The following is a 24,612-nucleotide window of genomic DNA, read 5'->3' as shown; positions in this document are numbered from 1 at the left end:
CACAAAATAAAACCGAAAACAAAACAAAAACAGAAACCAGCACCACAACTACGAAAATCTGGGAAACATTTTCCTGACAATGAAAGCCCTAAAAGGCGAAAGAACGCTGAAACTTCTTTTAAACAAGTCTTTGTAAACCAATCCGCCTACTTCCCTTCCATCCCTGGGAAGGTGCTGATCGGCACCACCCAGTTCTGGAGACTGAGGAACTGGGAAAACGAGACAGTGGTGAGCAAGGTAGACGCTTGGGACCTTCAGCTGGTGATCTCAATCCCTTTAGGAACTTACGTCTGGTTTTAGTAGAATCCCTGAGGGGGCTGCCTGATTGAGAGCCCCTGGGCGCCCTCACGACTTGTCCAGCTCTGCCCATGAGACCCTGCCTCTCTCGGATCGTCCAGTGACCCAGCCGGGACCCCAGCTCTGGGAGGCTGGCTGACAGCCTGTGCTCTGGGAGGACAGGTGTTCTGGCACCAGCGAGAGAGCTCCGGAGCAGGCAGATACCCCAGGCGAGGGCAGCGCACAGGGGAGGGCCGTGTGGCGGGCTGTGGAGAGTGTGACACGGAGACACGGGGCGCGCGCACTGCTGCCCCACCTGAGGGAGTGACAGCACGCAGTGTCACGGCAGATCAGGAGGGTGACTTGTAATTGTGATGCCCCTGGGGTGTGGCTTCTGGATGGAGGTAGCTCAGCAAACAGGTCACATCACAGGCTGCGTGGGTGCTGAGTGAGCTTGGAACAAAGCTGTGTGTCATCGGGGCATCGACGGCAAGATGTAACACAGTGTGTGTGTAGCTTCTGAGGGGGATCCTCGTTGCCAAGCAGCCCAACACACACTACACACACACACACCCCACAAACCCCAGGGCAGGAGGCAGCCCGAAGCGCAGGGCTCGGCTGAGCTGGTTTGGCTTTAAGCCTCGACCCAGGCAGAGTAAAAGGATAGGTTTCCCCCAAGTGTCATTGTCGCCCCTTGAGCCAGAATGTAGCACGCTCCCCATGGTGTACCCCCTCCCTATCCCGCTCCCCACATAACCTCTGGTACCTGTGGGCTGCTGTGAAGGTGACCCAGGCTCAAGGTCAGACAGCCTCATGCCCCCAGAACAAATGGCAAAATGAGACACAGAAACTCTAAAATGTCAGAAAGTAACAAAACACATTTACTTCAAAAACGTGAGCTCCCCAGCTCACCAAGGCCGTGTAAAGTCTGCCACGACGTTGCAACCTGGGCTCAGGAAGACCGAGTGGGACAGAGACCAACGGTGGGGCCGGAACAGGGCCCTCGGGGAGCTCCCGGCTCGGGACGCCCAGGTGGCCGGCAGCTCAAGATCGCCGCCTGGGCGGAGCTGGCGACAAGGCTGGTCTTGGCCTGGGTCCGGCCCGGGATGGGGGGTGGCCTTCTCTCCTTGTCCAGGGCCGTCCTCACCAGGGCAGGTGAGGTGGGGAGGGCCCCGGGATGGGCCACAGGCTGCGCCGAGCCAGCGTTCTAATCTTGCTTCACGGATAGGTTCCGGGACAGAGTGGACAAAAAACAGGCGCTCGTGGGCTTCCCTGGTGGCGCAGCGGTTGGGAGTCCGCCTGCCGATGCAGGGGACGCGGGTTCGTGCCCCGGTCCGGGAAGATCCCACATGCCGCGGAGCGGCTGGGCCCGTGAGCCATGGCCGCTGAGCCTGCGCGTCCGGAGCCTGTGCTCCGCAACGGGAGAGGCCACAACAGGGAGAGGCCGGCGTACCGCAAAAAAAAAAACAAAAACAAAAAACAGGCGGTCGCAACCTAAAAACCTATTAACCCATCCTCAGCCACTCAGGGGTCCTGGGGAAGCACCCGCCGGCTGGGGCGCTTCGAGGAAGCAGGCGGCAGGCACCCAGGGGTCCAGCCACCCCCCGCGGGGAGGTGGGCTGCACGTGGGCTGCACCAGGGCTGCACAGGGGATGCGGTTGGGCGGGGTGGGCGGGCCGAGGGTGAGAGAGCGCGGGGGCGGCGGCTCTCCGGGCGGAGTCAGGGCCCAGCAGCCTGCGCAGTCTCCGCGCCCCATCCCCCCGCCCGCAGGGCTAGCGCAGCCGCAGGTAGGAGGGAGCGGAGTAGTTGAAGAGCAGGAAGTCCATCCTGTAGAGGCCGTAGAGGCGCTGCTGGTAGAAAGGGCTGATGTCGTGGAAGAGGCGCGCGGCACGGTCGCGCGCGGCGGCCTGGGCCCAGGACGGCGGCTCGGGGAAGCGCAGGCCGGGCGCGCCCACCAGGCTCAGCACAAAGGCCGCGTCCTCCGCCAGCGTCTCGAACTTGCCCACGACGTCGTAGCGCAGGCGGCACGGGTGGCAGAGCGCGTGGGCGCGCTCCCAGTGCTCGTTGAAGGGCCCGTCGCGGCGCGTGCGCGGGTCCAGCAGGTAGGCCAGGAACTCGGCGAAGCGCACGTCGTGGCCGCGGACCAGCGCGTCGGGGCCCGGGCGCGGCCGCAGACGGCGCACGATGCCGGTGCCGAAGCGGCGCTGGAAGGTGGCGCCCCAGGGCCGCTGCAGCTTGTTGCGGTAGGCCGAGGCCAGGCGCTCGAAGGGCTCGCGCACAAACAGGAAGGCCAGGTAGGCGCGCAGGCGCCGGTTCACCTCGGCCGGACTGAAGTCGGCCAGCGAGGGCAGGCGGCCGGGCGCGTGCGCCTCGTGCGCGGGGATGGCGCGCGGGTCTCCTGGGCCGCGGCCGCTCAGCGCCAGCAGCACGCGCTTCCAGTTGGTGCAGGCCACCTTGGGCACGTAGCAGTAGAGCAGGCCGTGCGCGTCGTCCACCAGCACGTGCCGCAGGTCCTCCGGCCGCAGCAGGCGCTGCCGGCGCGTGTGGTGGCTGCAGGCGCGGCGCAGCAGGTCGCGCCGCTGCCGGTGCACCTCGGCCAGCGCGGAGCGCGGGCCCTGCGGGGACAGGACGGGGGTGGGTCAGGGCCGCGTGGGAGACAGGGGGCCTGGATGGGGGGAAATGAATCTACCCGGCCTGAGGCACGTGCAGGATGTGACTGATCGCGTGCACGGCACTCTGGACCCCGAGAGCCGGAGAACGGACGTGCGACGTCAGAGTCAGCCTGGTAAAGAAGTCTGACGTCAGAGCGCCAAGCGCCGGGGCAAACTGAGTATCTGCTCACCGTTCCCTAAAACCGGGGTGGGGTGTAAGACCAGTAGCTTACACAGTAGTAACGTCTGGAGGATGGTGATGAGACCTGTGCCGTACCAGGGGCTGCTGGTCTCAGAGCATCTTGAGACGTAAGCAGTGCGTGTCGCGATGGCTTAAATTGGCCTCAGCTAGCTTTTCTGTTGCTTGCAGCCCCATGAATACCAAGACAGGCACTGCTTTCTCCATTTTACAGAAGAGAAAACAGCTTCAGAGGAAGTGGGTTGCCTGCAGCTGTCAAGGAGAGAAGCTGGGACTCCACCTCGGGTCCCTCAGGATTCAGAAGCCGGGGCTGTGCCCACCGGTTCAGGACGGAGTCCTACAGCCACAGCCCTCATCCCTGCCAGCCTAGCTGACCCTCAGCCAGGGTCTAGTCCTTACGAGCTCTGTGCCCTTCTCAGGGTCCTTGGCCTTCCTGTGTCAAGGCACAGTGCCATAGGTAAACGGGGATAATGACGCCCCATCGTACAGGATTGCCGCGAGGCCTGCGTGGGCTCCCAGAACTCGAGTGCCCGGTGCACGGTCAGCACTTGTCGATCAGACCGTTTCTCTGCTGTTGTTTGTCCAGCTGCAGGATGCCTTGACATGTAACAGCCACTGGGCCCTCAGGCTGCGAGGGGGCCGAGCCAGCCCCACCAAGGCTTCATGTTCCCTCAGAAGCCTGCTGAGAGGCTGGCCTGCCCTCCGCTCGCCGTGTGGCCCGGGGCAAGCCTGTCACCCTCGCTGAACCAAGGCCTCCCATCTGCCCCCACCAAGGGCGTGGGTGCCGTGGGCTCAGCCCTCAGGGCTTCGTTGAGCAGCCGCCTTCCCCAGCCCAGTGTGGTCCTTGCCCCGCTATGGCCCTCGGCCACCGCCACGTACTTGGTGCCCCCATCTGCATCTGCAGTGTCCCTCTGCAGGCCCCGTGTCCTTGCTCAGAGAGGGTCGGTCTCCATCTACACTGCGGCCTCCCGCCAGAGCTCAGGGCAGGCCGGTGCGGGAAGCCATCAGATGCCATCCTCCCCCCGCGGGACCGTCAGCGCCTCAAGGGCAGGGACCCGGGTGACCCGCGGGCGCTCGGTAGTGCTGAGTGTGCCTGCTGGGGTGTGTGTGAGCCGGACGTGTGCTCCCAGTGGGCACAGTGTGTGGTCCCTGCAGGTCCCCCCGTTGGTGAGGGGGCGCCCGCCTGTCTCCCTCTGTCACAGCAGGACTGAGATCGGGGGTCCCTTGGCTGCCGCCTGTTGCCGCGGGTGGCACACAGCCCGCTGGTCGTTCTGTCCACCACGTGGAGCAGTGCTGCAGAGAGCGTGGCCTCAGTCCACGGCTGGAGACCCCCGGTCTCGGCCTGCCCCACGATTTGCCCTGCCGCAGCCCAGCATTCCCTCCCGGACAGAGGCTAGCTGTGGCTGCAGCCCCACGGCAGCAGGTCCACGTGGGAGCTCAGGGTTTCCTGTGGCTGGAGGCAGAGAGAGGGACGGGGCGTCCGTCCACCTACCTGGTCCAGGTCGTAGAGCATCTGCAGGGGACTCCTCCTCTTGCCACCAAGCCAGCTGGAGCCCACGGCCCTGTTTTCAAACGCTGGGGGTGTAAGGAGAGGGGCGTTCACTGCTGCACCAGACAGACTGGCCGTGTTCCTGGGGGCTTGGCCAACTCACCTCGGCACGTTGGATCCACCTCTGGGACTCAGTTTCCCGCCTGTGTCCCGCCTGCCTCTGGGGGCACTGACAGGGCCCGTCGTCCACCAGGGCGGGGTGCTTGGTGTCACTCCTGCCCCCACGTCCTGCCCTCCGGGAATGCCCTGAACCCCCAGGCTCTGCCACCTCCATCTGCCTTCATCTCACGCCCCACCTCTGCCAGCCACCTGCATGGAGCCCAGAGGGTTAGGGCTCAGCAGGCTGGCTGGGTCCAGCCTCCCCTGGCCCCGGGCACAGGCAGACAGAAATGGCTAGGCAGCAGCGGACACGGCACAGCCAAGCTGCCGGCTCTCTGGTGGTGAGCAGGTGACCAGCTCAGGTGACCCGCAGGGGACACCTGCAATGGCCTGTACGTTCCCTGCTGGTGTGTGTGTCGCCTCACGGTAAATGCAGGTTTTGCTCTCGCCCAGACTGGCAGCCTCCGAGGGCAGGGATGCTCTCTGTCTCATCGCTGCATTCCTCAATCTTCCCGAAACTACCAAACACTCATGTTTTTATTAAATGTGATTATAGTTATTAATAAACTAATAAATTATAATGCAGTCTTTAAAGAATCACCCAAATTGGCAAGTCTCTGGCTAGACTGACCAAGAAAAAATGAAGACGCAAATTACTAACAATGGGAATGAAAGAGGAGACATTTGTAGTGGACCTTACAGAAATAAAGGGTTGAAGAATACAATATAAGCACCTGTACAACGGCAGATTTAACCTATGAAACTGACAATCTAGAAAGACACAACTTTTGAAACTCAAGGAGAAATAGAAAACCTCAACAGACATATAACAAGTAAAGAGATGGAATTAGTAATTTTTAAAAATTTCCACAAAAGCCCAGGATCAGATTGCTTCACTGGTGAATTTTACCAAATATTTAAAGAAAAAGTAACACTAATCTCTACCAAACTCTTCAACAAACAAACAAGCAAACAAAACAGAAGAGGAGAGAACACTTCTCAATTCGTTATATGAACCTAGTTTTACCGATACCAAAACCAAACGTCACAAAAAAAAGAAAACTATATACCAGTATCTCTTATGAATATAGATGCAAAATCTTCAAGGAAGTACTAGCGAACTAGATCCATGAACATGTGAAAAGGGTTATACACCATGACCGATTGAGATTTACTCCAGAAATGCGAGGTTGGTTCAACATAAAAATATCAATCAAGGTAATACACCATGTTAATAGAATAAAGAAAAAACCCCACATGGTCATAAAGAGATGCAGAAAAAACACTGCACAAAATTCAGTACCGTTTCACGATGAAACCACTAAACAAACTAGGAATCGAAGGGAACTTCGTCAAACTGATAAAGGCCATCTGGGAAAACCCCACAGCTAACACACTTAATGGCCATAAAAAGGAGTGAAGCGCTGACACCTGCTACCTTGTGGATGCACCTTGTAACCTGACACTGAGCGAAACAAGCCTCACGGAAGGCGCCAGCCACATTGTTTGACTCCCTCTGTACAAAACGCCCAGGACAGGCAAATGCATAGAGGCAGGAAGTAGATGAGTGGTTTCCAGGGGCTCTGGGTGGGATGGGGGGAGGGGCAGGCAGGCAGGCACTGGGAACATGGGGCGCAGGGCTAGTGGCTAACGTTCTGGGTTTGTACAGCTGTGAGAGTGCACCGCTTTTGAATATGCTAAAAACCACTGTACACTTTAAAAAAGTGAATTTTATGGAATGAGAGTATTATCTCAATAAAAATAAATAGTATTGACCATAAAAAGTAATATATACAACGACGTGTAAGTCTGGTTTACAAATTTAAATACATTCAATGGATACTGAGAAATTAGTGAATTCATAATAATGTGGGGTATTCATAAGAGGAATATCTTTAAGAATTCAGGATCATATGAGAAGATAATATATTCATAAAAAGAACGAACGGTTCCAAGATCCTTGGCTTTCAACCAAATGAAGAGTCTTAAAATGCTGCCCGGATTCAAGGCTTTTCCTTAAGATAAGTCTTTGGCAAACAAGCAAACCTGGAAAATCTGATGCACTGATCTGTTGGCCAACTGACCACAAGCAGTGGTTCTCCAGCTTAAGCGTGCACGGGGCCTGTTGAAACACAGGTGGCCTGGGCCCGTACTCAGAGCTTGTGGCCCTCGCAGGTGTGGAGCGGGGCCCGTGAGTCTGTGTTTCTGGCAGTGCAGGTGTGCTGTTGCTGCTGGCACGGCAGTGCACGTTGAGAACCGCTGAGCCAGAGCAGTGTCTGGTGGAGGTGGTTGAATGAACCAGTAAATGACAGGCGGACAGGCCGTGCCCCGGCCTCCAGAGCCCTCTGTGTGTACCTGCAGCCCGCTGTCCAGGCCACCTGCCAGGCCTCTGGCCGCCTCAGGGCCCTTCCCCACTCCAGTGTCCCCAGAACAAGGACTGCGCTCTCCTGTAACCAGGGCACGTGGAGGGGTGAGGCCCTCAGGGTCTGCCCGGGTGTTGGGGGTCGTCGGTGGTCCCAAGACTTGAACCTCCGTTTCCTGGCTGCCGGCTGGCAGGGAGGCCCCAGGAGCTGCGGGCACCACACTAGCCCAGCACCACGCACAGCCCCGGGAGGCGGGGGTCCGCCTCACCACTTTGCCCGTGGGAAAGTGGAGCCTCTGAGGGGAGGAGCTTCCCTCAGGGTCACGGCTGGGGGTGGAGAAAAGGCTGGTGCCCATCGGGGGGCATGCAGAGGAGCAGACCTAGGCCACCTCCACCCCCAGAGCCCCACGACTCGGAAGCACGCAGCCTTCCGGAAACACCAAGCATTGTGTTGGAGCCTCTCGTGTCCTGGCCAGACCACAGCCTGCAGGAAAGTAGGTCCCATCCCAGACCCCCGGAGCCGGTGGGTGGAGGGCGAGAGGCCCAGAATAGCCGAGGCCAGTGATTACAGGGCTGGGCCGCCCCGCCCACCTCCGCCCCTGCCACTGCACAGAGCAGGAGAGCCAGCGGGCAGGCTGGCCGTAGAGGCGGGTGGAAGGGGAATGCGCCGGCGATCCCTGGCTCCAGCCCCGCCTCCGTGAAGCTGGAGGCCTGGGCTCCGAGGGTAGGGGCCGTCCCCAGAGGGCCGCACAGGGGCATCCTGCTACCCCCACTCCCGCCCCTCCACCAGCCTCCAGGTCTCAGGCCTCCCTGCCAAGGGCGCTGTGGAGCAGACGGCCCAGAGGGTTAGATGGGCAGGCCCAGCCTCGTGGCCGGGGAGTGGCCTGGGCCAGCCCAGAGCAGCCACAGGCAAAACCGCAGGCGGGTTCTCCTTTGGAAAAGGAAACAAAAATAGGTTATAGAGAGAGAAGGAGAGAGAAGGGGGAGAGGGTGGCGGAAGGGGGAGAGGGTGGCGGAAGGAGGGTGGGAGGGACTGAGAGGTGATAGAGACAGAGGCGGCTACACAGGAGGACAGGGACGGAGGCTGGGAGGAGGTGAAACAGACAACAGCAGGATGTCGGAAAGAGCTCAAAGCAAACTAGCTGGGTGTGAAGGGGCGGGAAGCAGAGGGGGTGAGCTGCCCGCAATCTGGGGGCGCCCAGGGCCCACGCCCACGGGGTCCAGGCCCGGGAGCCGTGCAGCCCCAGACTCACGAGCAGGCCTGGGTCCCGGCCCAGTGGGCCAGCGTGAGGCCCAGCCTGACAGCCCAGTGCCCGCTGCACGTGGGCTGGAGTGTCCTGGGCGGTACAGGAGCCTGCAGGGAGGCCGGGGAGCCGGGCAGGAGGTGCTGGGTGGGCGAGAGCCTGGCACCGTGCCCTTGCTTTGCTCACTGACACACGTACTCCTGGGGGTAGGAACTATTGTTATCCCCACTTGACAGATGGGGAAACTGAGGCTCAAAGACGTAAAGAAAACTGCTGAGGCCTCACAGCAAGTAAGGGCCTTAAGCAGGCCTGACCCCAGGCCACGGCGTGAGTCCCGTTCTTTACTGCCCTGCCCTCGAGGCCCACCCTGCCCTGCACACTACCCGCCCATCCTCACAGCACCGCAGGCCAGGGGGTGGCATGCCGCACAGGGAAGCCAACAAACGGTCCTTGACCCGCCCACCCTAAGGACAGGCCCTGCGCAGCCGTACCCGGGCCACTGAGGCTGCACCCGTGGGGGAAGCTGTGCTTGGTGACCCCCTGCCCAGGGAGTAGAGGTTATGACACAGCTTCTGGTTAATAAGTTCTAGCTGGGCCAGTGTTGCAAGAACAGATGGGTGGGAGTAGCTCTGTCTGGCCCATTCGGTCCCCTCCTGACCTGCAGGCCCGGGGCAGGGATATTCCCTCCAGAGATCAAGCCCTTCACAAGAAAAAAGCAATCCTGCCGCTTTTTTTTTTTTTTTTTTTTTAAGTAGCCGCCTCTCCACTTGTATTTAAGATTCAGACTCAACACTGAGCTCCACAGCGCCCAGAACGGAACCCTGCTTGGTCAGATCACTCCCAGTACAGTTGCGTCCCCTCTGCCCGGGACAATCACAGGGTTTATTCCCACCTCCGTGTGATGGTAAAGCCCACGTGGCTTCTCGCTGGCTGATGGCAAGTCCCAGTTCCTTCCAGGGCCTCTCCAGGTGCAGCCCCACCCTTCCCTGCTCACACACTCACTTAGCTCCAGCCACACTGCCCTCCTGCTGGTCAGTGGACACATTAGGTGCGTCCCCACCTCAGGAGAAACCTCTACACTTTAGGGTCAATCCTTCTCATTCAGATCTCAGCTCAAATGTCCCACCAGAAAGAGGGCCTCTCCAATGAACAGCCTCCCGTTAATTTATTCACAGCACTCATTACTGCTGAGATCGTCTGATTTGTGTGGGCTGATGTCTGGCTGCCCCTCTGGAAGGTCAGCTCTGCAAGGAGGGCACTGTCTTGTTTTCTTATAATCCCTGTACCTCAGCTAGTGTCTGCGAGTATTTATTTAAAGACTGATGGCCCCCTTCCTGGCCATGGGGCAGTCACCCCAATTCCTAGCCTGTCATTAAAGGCCACTCACCAACCTACAGTACCTTCCTGGCCTCCACTTCACTGCTCCCTCTCCTGAATCCTTGAGGGAACAGCGCATCAGGCCATTTCATTCCTCCATGCTTGTCTGTGCCACTCCCTCTGCCTGCAATTCTCTTTCGTTGTTTCCCACCTGGTAAACTCCTATGCAGCCTTCAAAGCCCAACCCAAATACCTCTGCCCTGTACAGTAGAAAGTGTAAGGATTGGGATTTAGACATGGATTTAAATCCTGGCACCCATACTTCCTAGTTGGGTGGCCTTGAGCAAGTCACTTCGTTTCTACTGATCTGAGCGTCTTCCTCTGCAAAAGGGGACGACCAGTCCCTACTCTGGAGCCTTCTGTTTTGCCAGCTTTTACTCTCTGGAGGCCTGGAAGGTGCCTTAGAGCTCTGAACCCTTCGGCAGTTCGGGAGAGTGGGCAGCAGTGTGGTGAGCGTCTACTGATTGGGCTCCCAGCAGCCACACCCCCTCCTTTTGGTCGCCCACCTGATTCCCCTCCAGACACAAACCTGCTTGTTCCCTCCATGTGGTTCTGATAGGCTCCCCACTCCCGTAGCTGCTGGGTTGGGCATGTGACCAGGTCTGGCCAATCAGAGCATTCCATCCCTTTCTGCCACAGCGATTGGCTCAGAGGTGGGCACCATGTGATCCAATCTAGGCCAATGAGATGCCTCCTTGGGACCCTGGCTGAAACCACGGGTGAAGGCGCTGCCCGCTGGCTGGGGAGCGGGGAGTGAGGCCACCACAGAGAAAAGCCAGACCTGGAGATGCAGACGTGGTTCGAGCCGCTGACGGCAGAGCATCTGGCCCAGTGAGTCTGAGACACGGCCCTCTGGGGGCGCCCCGTCTCTGACCCGTCACCTGCTGTGATTCCAGGGCCAGGACAGAAAGGAGTCGGGGGTCCAGTCGGGCACTGGGGCGCCACGGAGCAGGCGTTGAGAGACCTGGCGGGCTGGGGCCTGCGGGGCTCCGGGGGAGGCGGCGGATACAGGGCAGCCGGGGGCAAGCTCGGCCGCCTGCCCTGAGGAGCTGTTGCTGAGGCCTCAGGGACCCTGTCCTCACTGACCCCCCAGCCCTGGCACGTTGGCTCACCAGGAGTCACTGGGCATTTCTGCATTTATTCTGCATGGGACCAAATCCTGGTGTCTCATTAGAAACGGTGGCTGCCTACGGGGCCCCACACTGCACGACCGCAGGGGCTCCGAGACCGTCGTGGACCGTTGTCCCCTCGGCCTGGGTCCCCAGGTACTGCTGTGCCCGAGAAGGCAGTGGAGGGACAGCGGGGACAGAGCCGCCGTCCCCACCCGAGCCTCCTGGGTCCTTCCCCCTGGAGCCCCTCCAGGAAGGCTGTTGGGGGAGAAGGTCCCTGTTACCCCACATCACGCTCGGACCTCGGCCAGGAAGCGGGGCCCTAAGGGACGGGATATGCCCCAGAGGACAAGGAGGGCAGCAGTCCAGCCCAGAAGGGGGGAGCAGGCCCCCTGGGAACAAGCCCCCACACACACACCCAGGGTCCCCTGGAAGTGGGCAGAGCCCCAGCCTGACTCTGAGAGAAACACCCCTGATTGCCAACCTCAGGAAAGGTGCTCAACCCTGTGAACCCGGAAGGGGATGGAGGTCAGGACGGGGTGGGGTAGGGCGGGCTGCAGCACCTCCCAGCAAGGCCCCTGTGGACCAGCAGGGGTGGGGAGCTAAAGCAGCAGCATCACGGCTCCCCCTGGGTGTGCCTCTGGGGAGAGGGGACAGACTGCAGATCTGGGTTTTTGATGTTAAAACAAACCCTGGGAGGGCAGGTTGTCAGCAAGTTCTGTCCCCAGCCCAGATTGACGCCGGCACAAGCAAATACGTGGTCAAGGGCATCACACAGAAGCAGTCACCCCACCAGGTAAGCCACAGGGGAAGCCAAGGGTGGGCGGGCAGGGGGCACAGTGGGCCTGTCAGTGGGGCCGGGGCGAGGGTAGGGCGCTGAGGGCAGCAGTGCCCCAGGCAGCTGCCCCACCTCCTCTGGCATCTTGCTCATCCCCAGGACCCTGGCCACTAGGTCAGCATTGGCCTGACGGGCACCAGTTGGGCTGCTCCAGACCTCCCCACTAGAAAAGGGGCAGCGGAGCCCGCTTCGGGGGTCTCCGGCCCACCTTGCGGCAACTTCTGCCGCTTTGGAGACTCACCCGCCTGGAGGAGGGGGCTGCAGTCCCTCCTGGGCCCTGGAGCCCTATCCCCCTGCCACAGGCCACGTGTTCCAGCCCCTTCCAACTCGGGCTACGCTGCTGGGACACACTCGGAGATGCCGCAGGCCCACCTGGCTCCTGGGCTCAGGGGCTTCAGCTCAGGGCTTGGGGGCAGAAGAGCCAGCAGGGTAGGCTGGCTTGATTAGACCTTGCTTGTCCGGGCCACCCTCACAGCTCTGATGGCTGGCAGCAGGCCACGGGGAAAAGTCTGAGAGTGCAGACGGAACGGAGAGGGGCTCTGGGAAGGCCGCTCCCCGCCTGGGGGCGCTGGAAGCAGGGCTGCAGAAGGGTCTGCCAGGCCAGACACAGTGAGGCCCCCCTGCTGGGGGGAGGGTCATGGCCAAGGGTATTCATGAGGCAGGTTCGGCTGAGGTGGGGAACGGCCTGAGCAAAGGCTAGGAAGGGGCCACGGGAGGCACCCTCCTACCCTGCAGGAGAGGGAGGAGGTCAGAAGGAACAAAGTGCAGGCCCTCTCTCCCCCCACACCCGAGCCTGAGCCCTGGGGGCCAGGAGCCACTGTGCCCTGCCCGGCCCTAGGTCCTGGTAAACATTTGTCCAAGAAAGAGTGAGTGGCCAGTGTCATGACCGCAGACACTAGGACTACAGCCCACGCGGTGCAGGGGGACGCTCGGCTCAGCTAGGGCATGGGAACCCCCTCCCCAGGAGGCAGGAGCACCACCCCCATGGCCCCCCAGCTCTCAGAACTGGTCAGGGGACGGAAAGACTGACTGCAGCTCCCTCCCGCGGGCCTGGGGAGGCGGCCGGGTCTGGGCAGCTGTGTCCAGACATGGAGGGGACGGTGTGAAGAGCAGGGTGACTGGGCAGAGCCCTGGGGAGCACCGAGGAGGCCTCCCAAGCCCAGCTCTCCTGGACCCCAGCCCAGAGGCAGTCACAGAGGTTTGAGGTGAGCAGGAGAAGGGAGCCCCTCACCCCAGGATGCAGGGGGCACCAGGCCACCCATGTGACCTCTGGCTTGATGAAGAGGCTGGGAGCCACTTCGCTCCCATTTAACTGCACTTCCCCAGAGACCCTGTAAGGAGGAACTCGAGCAGCCCATTTTATAGATGGGAGTACTGAGGCCCTGGGCAGGGGGGTGGGGATAGGTCACCCAGACCCAGCCAGGTGGGTACATGCTGCCCCCAAAGTCTCCTGAGCCACCTTGACCCCACACTCCCATGGTCCCCTCCCACCCGGGGACACGGTTACTTCCTCCCTGGACCCCTCTGCAAGGCTCCAAAGGCGTGATTCCAAGGATTCTTGCAGAGCCCCCGGGGGATGGGGGAGGAGATACAGACTCCCCCAACACACACTCTCACAGTCACTCACACTCACACCAGGAAAAGGCAAACAGAGCAGAGGTCAGAACGGGCCTCTGACTGGGCACCTCCAGCCCCAGGCCGCCCACGGGCCCTTCGGCCTCTCCCGTGAGTGAAGGCTCAGCACATGCCCGGCTCGGAGCTGGAAATCCGCACGGCGGTCATGATTGGCTGCCTGTTTCCCCCACCGGACCGTGAGGTCGGTGCTCAGGACCTAGTCCTTCCCGGTGCGAACTTAAGGCGGAGCAGGCGCGCCAGCGCGCAGCGCGGTGCGCGGAGGGGCCACCTCCGGACCCGGCGTGTCAAACCCGCCGCCCTTGCGCGGCCGCGGACCCGGAGGGGTTTCCGGGCGCTAAGCGGAGTGAGCGCGAGGCAAAGGAGGCAAACTTCCCGGGTGGGCCTAATGCCCTCGGCCGCCCACCACTCACCCGGTCCCTGGGCCCCGGCTGGGAGGCCCGACTGTCACCTCTCACCTCTCCGGGCCTTGGGAGACCCACTCCCGAGGGGACAAGACCCTTGCGGGGAGCCGGGACAAGGGCGGGCGTTTAGAGCCTTTCTGAGCCCGCCCGCCCCAGTGCCCCCGCCCGGTGGGGCGGCCCTGGGGCCGGCGGGCACTCACCCGGGCACAGGAGCAGGAGCGCGGCGCCCAGACACGCGGCCACCAGCGCGCGCCGCCACCACAAGCGCCTCCCCATGCTTGCCCGGCGCGCGCTGCTGTCCGCGGGGTCCGGCCCGGCCCGCACCCGAAGCCGGCCTCCCGCCCCGCCCCGCCCCTGGACCCGCCCACGGACGAGTCCTCGGACCAGGACCCGAAGCCCGCCCCCGGGCAACTCGCCCCAGGCCCTCCCGCTGACCCGCCGACGGACGAGCCCTCGGACCGGACCCGAAACCCGACCCCCAACCCACCCCAGGGCCGCCCAGGGACTGGTCCTCGCTCCTGGATCCGGACCAGGGGCCGCTTCGGGACCCTCCCGACGGCGCGCACCACTGCTCTCGGCGCGGGGGCGGGGGCGAGGGCTCTGCTCGCCAGGGGCGGGGTGGGGGGGACGAGGCGGCGACTGCTGGGGACCAGGCAGGTGGGCGAGGCGGATCGGTGGGCCAGTCTGCCCGGCCCCCACCCAGTTCAGCGGGGCAGCCGAGCAGTGGTCCAGGGCGCGAAGGGTGGAGACTGGGTGGAGGGAGCCCTGTCGCCGGCGCGGCTCCGTCCTCTTCCGCTCGTCTGGGGGCGCCATCCTCTACCTGAGGACGAGAAGCCTTGTCACATTGGCGGATGAGCGGGCCGGGGGAGCACGGTGTCCCGTTGCCTTTTTGCTGCGTTACGTACCAGGGGTCCAGGGGCTGGCTTGGGGCACTAGCCGCCTATACGTGACTCCCCCGGAACCCCCCTTCCCGGAATCAGGCCCAAGGGTGTCTCTTTCTCCTCCCAAGCCCACCCTGTAGCCTTGTTTTTACACGGTGGTGTGTGTGCTTGAGCCAACACTGAGCAGTGTGAGCGTGTGGGAAAGGCTGCGTTTCTGAACTGCTTTTGAAGAATCTGGTGATTCCAACCCTGGTGGTGCCACTTACGTGCTGTGTGAGATCAAGAAAGTGGCCTAACCTCCCTGTGCCCCAGTTCCCTTTGCAGTGGGATAGTACTAGGACACACCTCATCATGTTGTGGGAACTAAATGAGACACAGGAGATGTTTGGCACGGCGTCTGGCACTCAATGAGTGCCATCTAAGTACTTGACGTTGATGATTATTTTATTTTTACAGTTAACTGTCTGTTTCTGGCAGGTGACTCTGGTTTCTGTTAAGGTGCTGATATAAAAATTCGTTCCCGTCATGTGTAAGTTTTAAAGGTCTATTTAAAGGAGAATATTAAATAAATAATAGTTCTGCTGTCTTAAAGATATGGCTCCGAATGCTATGATAGGTCTCAAATGGCAGAGAGTCAGAGCACGCCTCGCCAGAGGCCCAGGGCCTTGGCAGCTCCCCTGAGAAGACGCCAGCTGCGGCCTCTGCCCTCTCACGGGAGTTCGCATGCATTCAATCCCTCGTTCAACAGGCACTGGGTACCCACTGGGTGCTGAGGCCCTAGGGGAGAACAGGACAGGGCGCTCTCTGCTCTCGTGGGCTACAGTATGGATGGGGGAGGGCATAGGAAAAGGGGCGAACATGTGCGATCACGGCAGGTGGTAAACGTGCTATGAAGAAAATAAGGGTGGGGCAGAGGGAGGTGTGCGGGGCCAGCCTCGGGGGTGCTAGCAGCAGAGGTGAGTAGGTGGCAAGCTGCAGAAGGAACAGCCCTTGCGGAGGCCCTGAGGCGCCCAGCTAGTAGCTGTTGCCCTCAAACTTAGGCGTTAAACATTTCAATTTCGCTCACAATTTAGTGGGTGAGGAATTGGGGAAGGGGCTCCGGTGGGTGCTGTTCACTGGGGATCTCACGCTACCGCGTCAGACGGCAGCTGGGACTGGTCGTCCGGAGGCCGGCCCAGGCTGGCCAACCCGACAGCTCCAGCACAGCTGGGCGGACACCGCAGCACTCGCACTCCTCACGCCCCAAGTGGGGTCTGGCTCCGGGGGTTGCTTCCACAGAGCCTCAGGCTGCCTCCTGTTGCTTCCCCGGGAACCGCTAGGGCCGCCCCAGCCTCACTCAGAGAAGCACCCAAGCAGGGATCTGCCGGCATGTTTAAAACCACCAAGCGCGTAAAGATGCACATGCTCCTTGAACGGGAAGCAGCAAGGGGGCTCTGAGGTGGACAAGGCGGAGCAGATAGGGTGTCCACGTCCCCAGCCCGTCGTGGGCCACGGTGTGGGCTGTTCTAACTGCCCCGCTGCCGACGGACTACAGGTTGGCGGGAGGAGGGGGGAAGGCGGGAGGCTGGGCCGACTCTGGGAGAGGTGAGGGGTGTGGACCAGGCTGCGGTGGTCTCAGGGCCCCGGCTATACTTTGAAAGTAGAGGGGTCAGAGGTCAGGGTGCCTCAGAGAAGCCACCCAGGGCGGCAGAGTGGCTGGAGGGGAAGCAGGCACTAGGTTGATGGGCCAAGGGACAGAGGTCCTGCCTGGCTTGAGAAGGCCTGATGGGCCTGCTGGTGACACGGCAGAGATTGGGGCCCGGTGTGGCCTGTGTAGTGGTACCAGGCGGGCAGGGCTGGGCTTTCGGTGCTGGTCGCCAGGTGCTAGGAAGAGAGGCTGGCCAGGACAGGAGTAGCAGCTGGGAGTGACGGGAGGGGAGACTGAGGCAGGCACTCGACGCTGAAGAGGACAGGCCACGGCCAGCACCAGGAGCCCGAGGCCTGAGGCCCAGGGAGGCACATGCTGAGGGCCTGCCTGCCTTTCTTTACTCCTTGTTCTACATTTTATTTATTTGGTTTGTCCATGGACCAAAATTCAAAAACTCCACAGTTCTCTTGAATTGAAGTGAAATTCAGGTACCATAAAATTACTCATTGAAAAGTGTACAATTTAGTGCCCTGACAATGTGGAAAGCACCAGTCTTACAGGGAAGGGTCTCCTTTCCTCCTGTTCTCTCCCAGTTCCTTGTGGATACTGCAGAGACAGTTCACGCCCACGTGTATACGTTTTCTTCGCTTTCTGTGCTATTACATTGCTCTGTTCCTTGCTTTTTTGATAGTGGCAACAATTAGAAAAATAACATCTTACCCGGTGCTGATTCTGTGCAGGTGCTGTTCGAAGACCTTCACGTGTGTTACCTCGTTTAATACTCAGACAGATCGCATGAGGTAGCTACTGTTACTGGTTTCATTTTACAGACCGGGAAGCTGAGGCACAGAGAGGCTAAGGAACTGACCCAAGGACCTACAGCTCATGAGTGGTGTAGCCAGATTCCACGTACCTGTCTGCCATATTTAACATCTGTGAGATCCCAGTGCTTTTAAATAGCTTTTAGGGTGTCTAAAAATTAAACTGTTTATTTGGGGATCCTTGTAGATTCACGTGCAGTTGTAAGAAATAATAAGAGAGACCCGGGTGCCCTGTTCCCCCGTGGTAGCGTCCTGCTGTCTGTAGCCCGAGGTCACAACCAGGACATGGACACAGTCCCCCCCTTCGGTTCAGGACAGCGGAAAATGTTTTTAATTGGTTGCAAACATTTAAAAATGAGATTTCACAAAAAGTGTTGGATTTTGTGGCTTCTCTTGAGGCCTCGCCCAGAAGCAAATCCTGAGTGGAGGTCTCGGTACAGCCTGTCTGTTGGGGGCATGGGATGGGGATACCCGCAGGGCAGCTCAGCCCACTCCTGCCAGGGGCTCCCCAGAGCTGCTGCCTCCACCCATGCCCTGCCGGGGCGAGGACGCTGGGGTATTGGCCCACTGCTGTTGCTGGCGGAGAGCTGCTCCCCAGCAGATGGGGAGGGGGCTGGCGATTCTCCAGCCCTTCCAGCCCCCCTCTGAGCGGGAGGTGCAGGTACCGGCTGCTGGCGGTCACAGCTGCGTGACCTGCAGGCCCAGGCAGGGGCCTGTCCCCAGTGCCCGTAGTGGTGCCGGGCCAGGACCCTGCCCGGTCCCTGGTGTTGGAGGGAGCGTTGGATGGACGGCTGCGAGCCTGCGTGCACCCGCCGAGGCAGCCTCCCCGCCACCTGGACGCGAGAGTACGCTCGCTGCCCGGCCGGAGATCTGGGAGGCCGAGGGGCGGCTGGAGCCAGACCCCTCGGCTCCAGGGGCCCAGATCCCAGCTCCACCAGGACTAGCTGTGTGGCCTTGGGCAGCTTCCACACCTATGAAACGGGACAGGGTGGCCCGGATGACGTGCGGTGCTCCGAGGAGTAAACACCCGGAGGCGTCAGCCGTCCTGCTCTCGTGCCAAGTGCAGGCCCCACGCCGGGCACTCACCTGGTGGCTGCGCGCCTCCCACCCCTTGCGTTGGGCCGCAGGGCTGGCCCGCAGCTGAGCTGGGTCCACAGCCAGGTGTGCTGCCTCCCCGGGCCCCCGAGATTCTAGCGGCCCCTGGGCCTCAGCCACCCCACCCGGAGTGCGGGGCGAAGACGCAGCACCTTCCCACAGGGCGCTCGTGGGATGGGGCTCGCTGAGAGCCTGGGAAGGAGTGGGGCGGCCCGCACCTCAGTGGGGGCTGAGGAGGGTGTGGCTCCCGCTGGCCGGGCTCCCGCCACCCCTGTCACCCAGGGGGCAGGGAGGAGGGATACGAGGGCCACCACACTCTGTGCCGGGCCGGTGTCACGGGCCCCCCATCATCACGTCGCCTGCCTGGTGTAACTCCCCCACGAGACAAACCCGAACACGAGAGCACTCCCCGTGCTGTGTCCTAGAAGACACACCCCTCAGGGCCAGCACCCCACTAAAAGGACAAAGGAACCCTCACCCAGGCGTCCCTGGCACGGAGCCTGCCTCTCCCAGGACACCGCCCCCAGGTCGACACTGCGGGCCGCCAGCCTGGGGCCGTGACCCTACGACCTCCGACCTACGCACGGCTCCTTCCGGAGGCCCGGGGGCCAATGAGGGGCTGGAGGGGGTGGGCCTGGAGCCAGAGGACCCCGCCCAGCCGGACCTCGACTGCCCAGTCCCTCCGCGGCCCACGCAGAGTGCGCCTCCGCCTCGCGTCTGCCAGACATGTCCCGCCTCCAGGCGCTGTGCTCCGGCCTGCCCTTGCGGCCTCTCCCGGAGAACCGGGGACGCCGGGCCGGGGTGCCCCACGCCCCGGTCAGGACCCCCGGCCTCAGCCCCGCTGAGGAGCAGGTAAGAGGCTGGGCCCCCTCCTGCAGGGCCGTTTGCCCTCTGGGTGGACCGGCTGGGCAGTGCCCACGTCCTGCTCTGAGCCGTGTGTGCCAGACTGCTTCACACCCAATGTCCCTCATTCTTTGCCCAGCGGCCGCCCTGGGGTGTAGGACTCCGGCCCCCATTTACTGATGGGGAGGGACCCTGGGGCTCACGATCACCCAGCCAGCAAGCGGGGGGCCTGTGGCCGCCTCCAGCCCAGGAAGGCGAAGTGAGCGCAGGAGCCGGACTGCAAGTCCCGCCCCGGCTTCCGGAGCCTGAGCCACCAGGTGCCCCCGCTCCTGGCCATGACACACAGGTGTGCGCAGGTGGCCGGAATGAGGCCGAAAAAGAGCTTTCTCCTGTTTTCCTTTACTGAGGATGGCTTGACAACTTCAGGAACCCTGGGGGAAAGTAGCGAATACAAGTGAGCGCAGAGATTAAAAGAGGGGTCCCGCCACCCGGACAGAGGCTGCCGCCCTCCCGGGGCGGCCGCGGGAGGGGAGGCACAGGGCGTGCAAACTGGAGGGGCTGCCGGGGGATCAGGCGGACTTTAGAGTTTCCACCCTTGTCACCTTCCTGCTGGGCGCCTATGCCTCGACCTTTGGCGTGGGGACCCAGAGGGCTGTGCCGCCTACGCATGCCAGGGGACGCCCTGATGGGCGGTGATGGGATCAGCTGAAGGGCGCGGGCCCTTGGAGCGGGGTGGCATGCGGTCTGGGGAGTCTGAGCTGTGGAAGGGGCTGAATCTTCGGTGTGGGCGCCCGGGGCGTGGGGAGCCTGCAGCCTGCTGGTCCTGGGGGACAAGGAGAAAGAGGCGTATGGCTCTGTGCCCCTCCCCCTTCCTGCTGCTGTTTGGTCTTTGACCCGGGTTCTGCTGCAATTCCCTGGGCGGTAGGAGGCCACTCCAGGGGCTCCTGGTCGGGGCTGGTCACCAGAGAGACCAAGCCGTGGTTGCACGTTGGAACTTTCACCGTGAGGGGCCAGGAATGGAGTTAATGATCCATCATGCCTACACCTACCAATCCCCCAGCTACAGGGTTGGCAGTGTCTGGGTTTGTGAACACGTGGAGATGCGGGGGCGGGGGGGGGGGGGGGCGCCTTCCCCCGCCCCCGCCGAGGGTTGCTGCTCACCTGTACCCTTCATCACATCCTCTGTTATGTAATAAACCGGCGAACATGTTCCCCTGAGTTCTGTGAGCCATTCTGGCGAATTATTAAACCTGAGGTGGGGCGTGGGCTCCCCATTTCTAGCTGGTTGGTCAGGAGCACAGGCGACAATGGGGCGTGTAATTGGCGTCTGAAGCGGGGCCATCTCGTGGGGCTGAGCCCTTAGCCTGTGGGTGGGCTCTGGGCGGACTGTGGTCCACAGTGTCCCGGCTGGACTGAAGTGTAGGACGCCAGCCGGGTCGGAGGAGCGGTGGGTGTTGGAGGGCCCATGCGTCCACTCCCCGCCGGGACCTGCGAGAGGACACGAGAGCTCCTCCTGGACAGGCCCAGACCCAGGGACGGCTTCCTCAGCGGCCGGCTTTATGCTTTCCTGCGGCTGGTTTTCTGTTTTATTTAAACGTCCCTTTGAATTTTGACATAAGCTTTTAAAGGTAATTTTAAGAGATAAGTCAAATATTATAACGTTTCCTAATCTTTTGGTGTCTCCTTCCAGACACTTTCTATGTGCGCACAAGGTGTGTGTGTCCATCCTTCTTAAAAGCATAAGTGGAAGTTTTCCATACAGGCTGGTTTCTTTTGAGGCTGTTCCTTGTTGGTGCGTTTGGAGCTGCCCCATTGTTTGAACTGTTGTTGTTTTTCGTGGTTTGGACGAACGAAAACATCTTCCACTCTTTGTTCTTCTTTAAGTGGATTTCTGTTGAAACGCAGAGGATGGTCTGGCTGTCGGGTTTCAGTCACTGGGACTGTAGTGCAGAGGGAGGGTCTCGTCACATCCTGTTAGAAACGTCCTCGGCATCCCCGCTCCCCCACGTGCAGCTTCTCTTACCGATATTTCCCCAAAGCGTGCCCCACCCTCAGGGGCTGTGCTGGACCTGAGATCCCAGGTCTGAAGACCTCCCACCACTGCTGACCATAATCCTCAGCTTCTTGAGGGTGGGGTTCTGTGGGGCTCACTTCTGGGTCTTCAGCGATGCCAGAGCTGTTTGTTGAATGAGTGAACAAGACCATGTGCTAAGCGCCCGAACCAAGACCCTCCAAGAGTTCAGCGGGCAGGAGAAACCTAGGAAAGCTTCTTGGAGGAGGTGGTCTTGGCACCAGGGGCAACGTTCCCAGACTTGGACATCTGAGAGGCGAGGCATCTGGGACAGAAGGAGGCAGTGAGCGGAGATGCAGAGACGGGCCTGTGCAAGGCAGGCTGGGGTGGACGAGGCCCCGCGTAGGCCCAGGCTGGGTGCCGACCTCAAGAGCCAGGCCCAGCCTGACTACTGGGGGTCCTGGATGCCCACCAGTGTGCGCTGTGTCAGAAGCCCATGAAGGTCTCGGAGCAGCAGTGCGAGTTGCTGCTTGGCATGCCGCCCACAGAGAGCGAGGGCTGGTGCAGAGCTCCTAGGGGGGCAGGTGGACAGGGGCCCCGCGTGGAGGCCATGAGTGTGCAGACGGTCGTCCGGGCAGCTGGGCCCCCAGTGGCCCATGTGTGCCAGATGCCGGGTGAGCAGCCCTGTGAGGTGGGGGCCGTCTGCTCCTTTTACAGAAGAGGAGGCTGAAGTTGAGAGGTGAGGTGTGCCGGCTGGAAAAGACAGGGCAGGGATTCTCCCCTCAGAGCTTCCTGAAGTGCCAGCCCTGCTGCATCATTTTCCAGCCTCCAGAGGCGCCTGCGTTCCTGGGCTCCTGGGCCCATCCTCCGTCTTCAAAGCTGACAGCACAGCACATTGAAATCCTTCTTTCTTACTCTGAGCCTCCCCTCTCCTCTCAGAAGGACGCTCGTAATTACTAGGGCTGACCTGGATGGGCAGGATCATCTCACATCTCAAAATCCTTCTGTCATCACATCTGCAAAGTCTCTTTTGCCATGTAACGTGACATATTCCCGGGGAATAGGGTGTGGACATCGTTGGGGCCCATAATTCTGTCCCCCATCCTATCAGGCACCCAGAATTCTCCAGCCCAATGGCTGAACACGGGACTTTTATGAAATAATCCCATGATCCTAAGGGTACAGGCCACTGAGCTTGTCCGCTTCTTATGCCTTTGAGGTCAAGGTCGGGGAGATGGAGGTCTCTGGAATTCTGTCCAGTTTATGTGCCTTAGATGCTTCTGATTTTGCCAGTAAGAGCCCACTGGTAAGTGCATTCTCTGATTAACAGGCCACAATCTCACCTGTGAGAATCCACGTGCTACACAGCAGACCCTCCGGGGCAGACTTGCCGTGGAGCTGAGGCGGTAGCACTGCGGCATGAGTGCCAGCTGACCCCGGGGGTGAATCCCCAAGTATGGCCCCCACGGGCTCTTCCTGGCAGCATTTGAAGTAAACTGAAGACCTTTTAACAAGGAAGCTGCAAAGCTGGGGAGGCGGGGAAGCAAGAAATGGCCCAGGCTCTGGCTTGGGTGTCTTTACAGGGACAGGAGGGCGCAGCTCTGCGCGGTGTGCCGGGCCGTGCGTGTTGTCTCGTTAGTCCTTCCAGCGACACGGCCAAGCTGGCACCCCGAGAGATGCAGAAGCAGGCGGGCGGCCTCCCGGGCTGGTCCAGCCGGTGCTTAGCAGGGCCCGGTAGGCAGCTGTGCCTGCCTTTCCGAGCTCATCGGGAAACCGTCCCACCTCTCCACCTGGCCTGTCCTCATGGGGCCTCCTCTGCTGAGACTGCCTCTCATCCCCCCGGGGGGAAGGTCACACGCCTGTCCGAATTGCATTTTCTCGTCCTGACCCCAAGAACTGCCCCCATTCAGAGCTTGGGGTATTGAATCCAGGCCAGCAGAGCTGCTGCTTTAAGTTTTTCACTCAAGGAATAGTCACTGCAGGCCTGTTACGTAAATTCAGACACAGAAGATAAAACTATTCAACAAAAGTGTCACAGAAGACAACTTTGCTGAACTAGTAGAAATGTGAAATTTCAGATACAAAGACAGTTTGTCGTTGAAAGAACCAAAAGAAACCCCAACGTACAATAGTCCACGTGAAGACATATCCAGGCTAGTTTTCTGAATTTCAGGGATAAAGAGAAATTCAGCAAATCCTGAGATGGAAATTGTCCACAGGGAGCAATAGCCCAGCAGCTGGGAAGTGGGCTTAGGGGGTCGGAACCAGTATTCGTTAGAAAATGAAATAAAAGAAGCTCCAGTTGGGTAGGATGTATTAGGGCCCGTGTAGTAAGGTCACGCCTCCCGTGGAGTGTGTGTGTGTGACACGTTGCTTTTGAAACTTTTCTGTAAATGTTCAGTTTCTCTTGGCAAGCTCTGATTAGAAGCTGTACACTGATAGAAAAAACCACCCAACCGCTGCGTCGAGGTGTAACATGGACCCCAGAGGCCCAGGCCGAGGTGACGGGCACGACCCTGAAGGGCCCAGCCCTCCTGAGCTCTGGCGCACGCCTAGCCCTGCCTGCCCTTGAAGCCGTGTCCCTGGCCTTCTGCAGCATGCCCTCCCCACGCCGGCCTCTTCCCCTCCCACCCTGCTGCTGTGCGTGGCTCTCTCGTGCCTCCCCGGGGGTCCCGGACCAGCGGCAGCAGCTGGGATCCCATCAGAAACGTGAGTCAGAGACGCTGCGGGCGGGCCCAGCCCTCCGATGCAGCTGACCCTCTGCGCGATTCTCGAGTCCGCTGGAGTCTGAGCACCGCCTGTGGACGTATTTCTAGCCGCCTTTCGATTTTTCCAAGAGAGCAGGGATTACGTGCTTTATTCCATGTGGACCTTAGAGAGGGACTCGCTGTGCAAACCTTGTCAAGTCCCCGTCACTCCTGAGCTGGAGTTTCCCTCGTTGCCCTTCTTGCCCTCGGCTTCCTCCTGCGCCGCCCTCCCCCTCCTCTCTCCTCCCACCCCATGTGCCCCCAGGTACCCAGTGACACCCTTGTCGCGCGGTGCTGGACCTCAGGGCACGCGGGGCAGGCTGTCCTCCTGGCCGGGTCCCGGCTCTCTGTCTCCCGGGCTGGCCCTGCGCCCTGCCTGCCCACGCGCTGGTGCCCTCAGGGCCCAGGCCGGGGCCACAGACTCTTCTCCCGTCACCTCTGCCCACCCATCTTCTCTGAGGCTCACACTGCCTCCCCGTCAGTGGCCGTGTGTCGAATGAAAGTGTTCACACCGGCCCCTCATCACGCCCCCAAAGCAGTTCGTTCTCCAGGGTCAGCTGGTTGAAGGCGTGGCCTCGACGTCCGCCCCGACACAGGGTCGTCACCCCGCGCCCCCAGCCGCACGCTCCTGCCGGGTGGTGGGAGGGGGAGCGCTGTGAAGGGTCCGCCGGGACCCTGGCCCTGCTTGAGCTCAGCGAGACTGATGGGAGGCAAGGAGCCAATGGTGAAGCATCCGAAGACGCAGAGCCTGTGGGAGAGAAGCATGGGGGTGCTGAGAGTCAAGACCGCACGGTCAAGGCGGGCCCCAAGGACGGGCGTCTGGACTGGGGCTTCGAGGAGGGGGCTC

At 61.0% G+C, this 24,612-nt stretch overlaps 2 protein-coding genes across 6 annotated transcripts in view; one reads left to right on the top strand and one right to left on the bottom strand.

The window, feature by feature from the left end:
- Positions 1-1,688: 1,688 nt before the first annotated feature.
- On the bottom strand, positions 1,689-14,022 carry CHST13 (carbohydrate sulfotransferase 13). Of its 3 annotated transcripts, none has more exons than XM_032650089.1 (3): positions 13,941-14,022; positions 4,619-4,701; positions 1,689-2,891 (listed from the first exon to the last, which is right to left on the bottom strand). In XM_032650089.1, exons 1-3 carry the CDS (start codon positions 14,014-14,016, stop codon positions 2,049-2,051), a joined length of 1,002 nt encoding a protein of 333 aa, XP_032505980.1. In that variant the 5' UTR covers positions 14,017-14,022; the 3' UTR covers positions 1,689-2,048. The 3 variants fall into 3 exon arrangements, with proteins under 3 accessions (XP_032505980.1, XP_032505982.1, XP_032505981.1); XM_032650091.1 differs by having other exon boundaries at positions 4,619-4,728; positions 13,941-14,016; XM_032650090.1 differs by lacking the exon at positions 13,941-14,022 and adding an exon at positions 13,750-13,839.
- Positions 10,505-24,612, top strand: part of UROC1 (urocanate hydratase 1) — a 40,837-nt gene continuing 26,729 nt past the window's right edge. Inside the window, exons 1-2 of one of the 3 annotated variants that reach the window (XM_032650087.1) lie at positions 10,505-10,588; positions 11,595-11,662. Coding sequence is in view for 2 of the 3 variants with exons in the window: in XM_032650086.1 (XP_032505977.1) it covers positions 18,891-19,016 (126 nt within the window). In the remaining variant the exon portion in view is untranslated. Of the gene's footprint in view, positions 10,589-11,594; positions 11,663-18,827; positions 19,017-24,612 lie in introns of those variants that run through there. The other 2 variants (XM_032650086.1, XM_032650088.1) reach the window with 2 other exon arrangements.

This window comes from Phocoena sinus, chromosome 11, assembly GCF_008692025.1.
Source record: "Phocoena sinus isolate mPhoSin1 chromosome 11, mPhoSin1.pri, whole genome shotgun sequence".
Taxonomy (NCBI): Eukaryota; Metazoa; Chordata; class Mammalia; order Artiodactyla; family Phocoenidae; genus Phocoena; species Phocoena sinus.
Note: the sequence above shows the minus strand (reverse complement) of the source record. Positions and strands in the feature narration are given on the sequence as shown.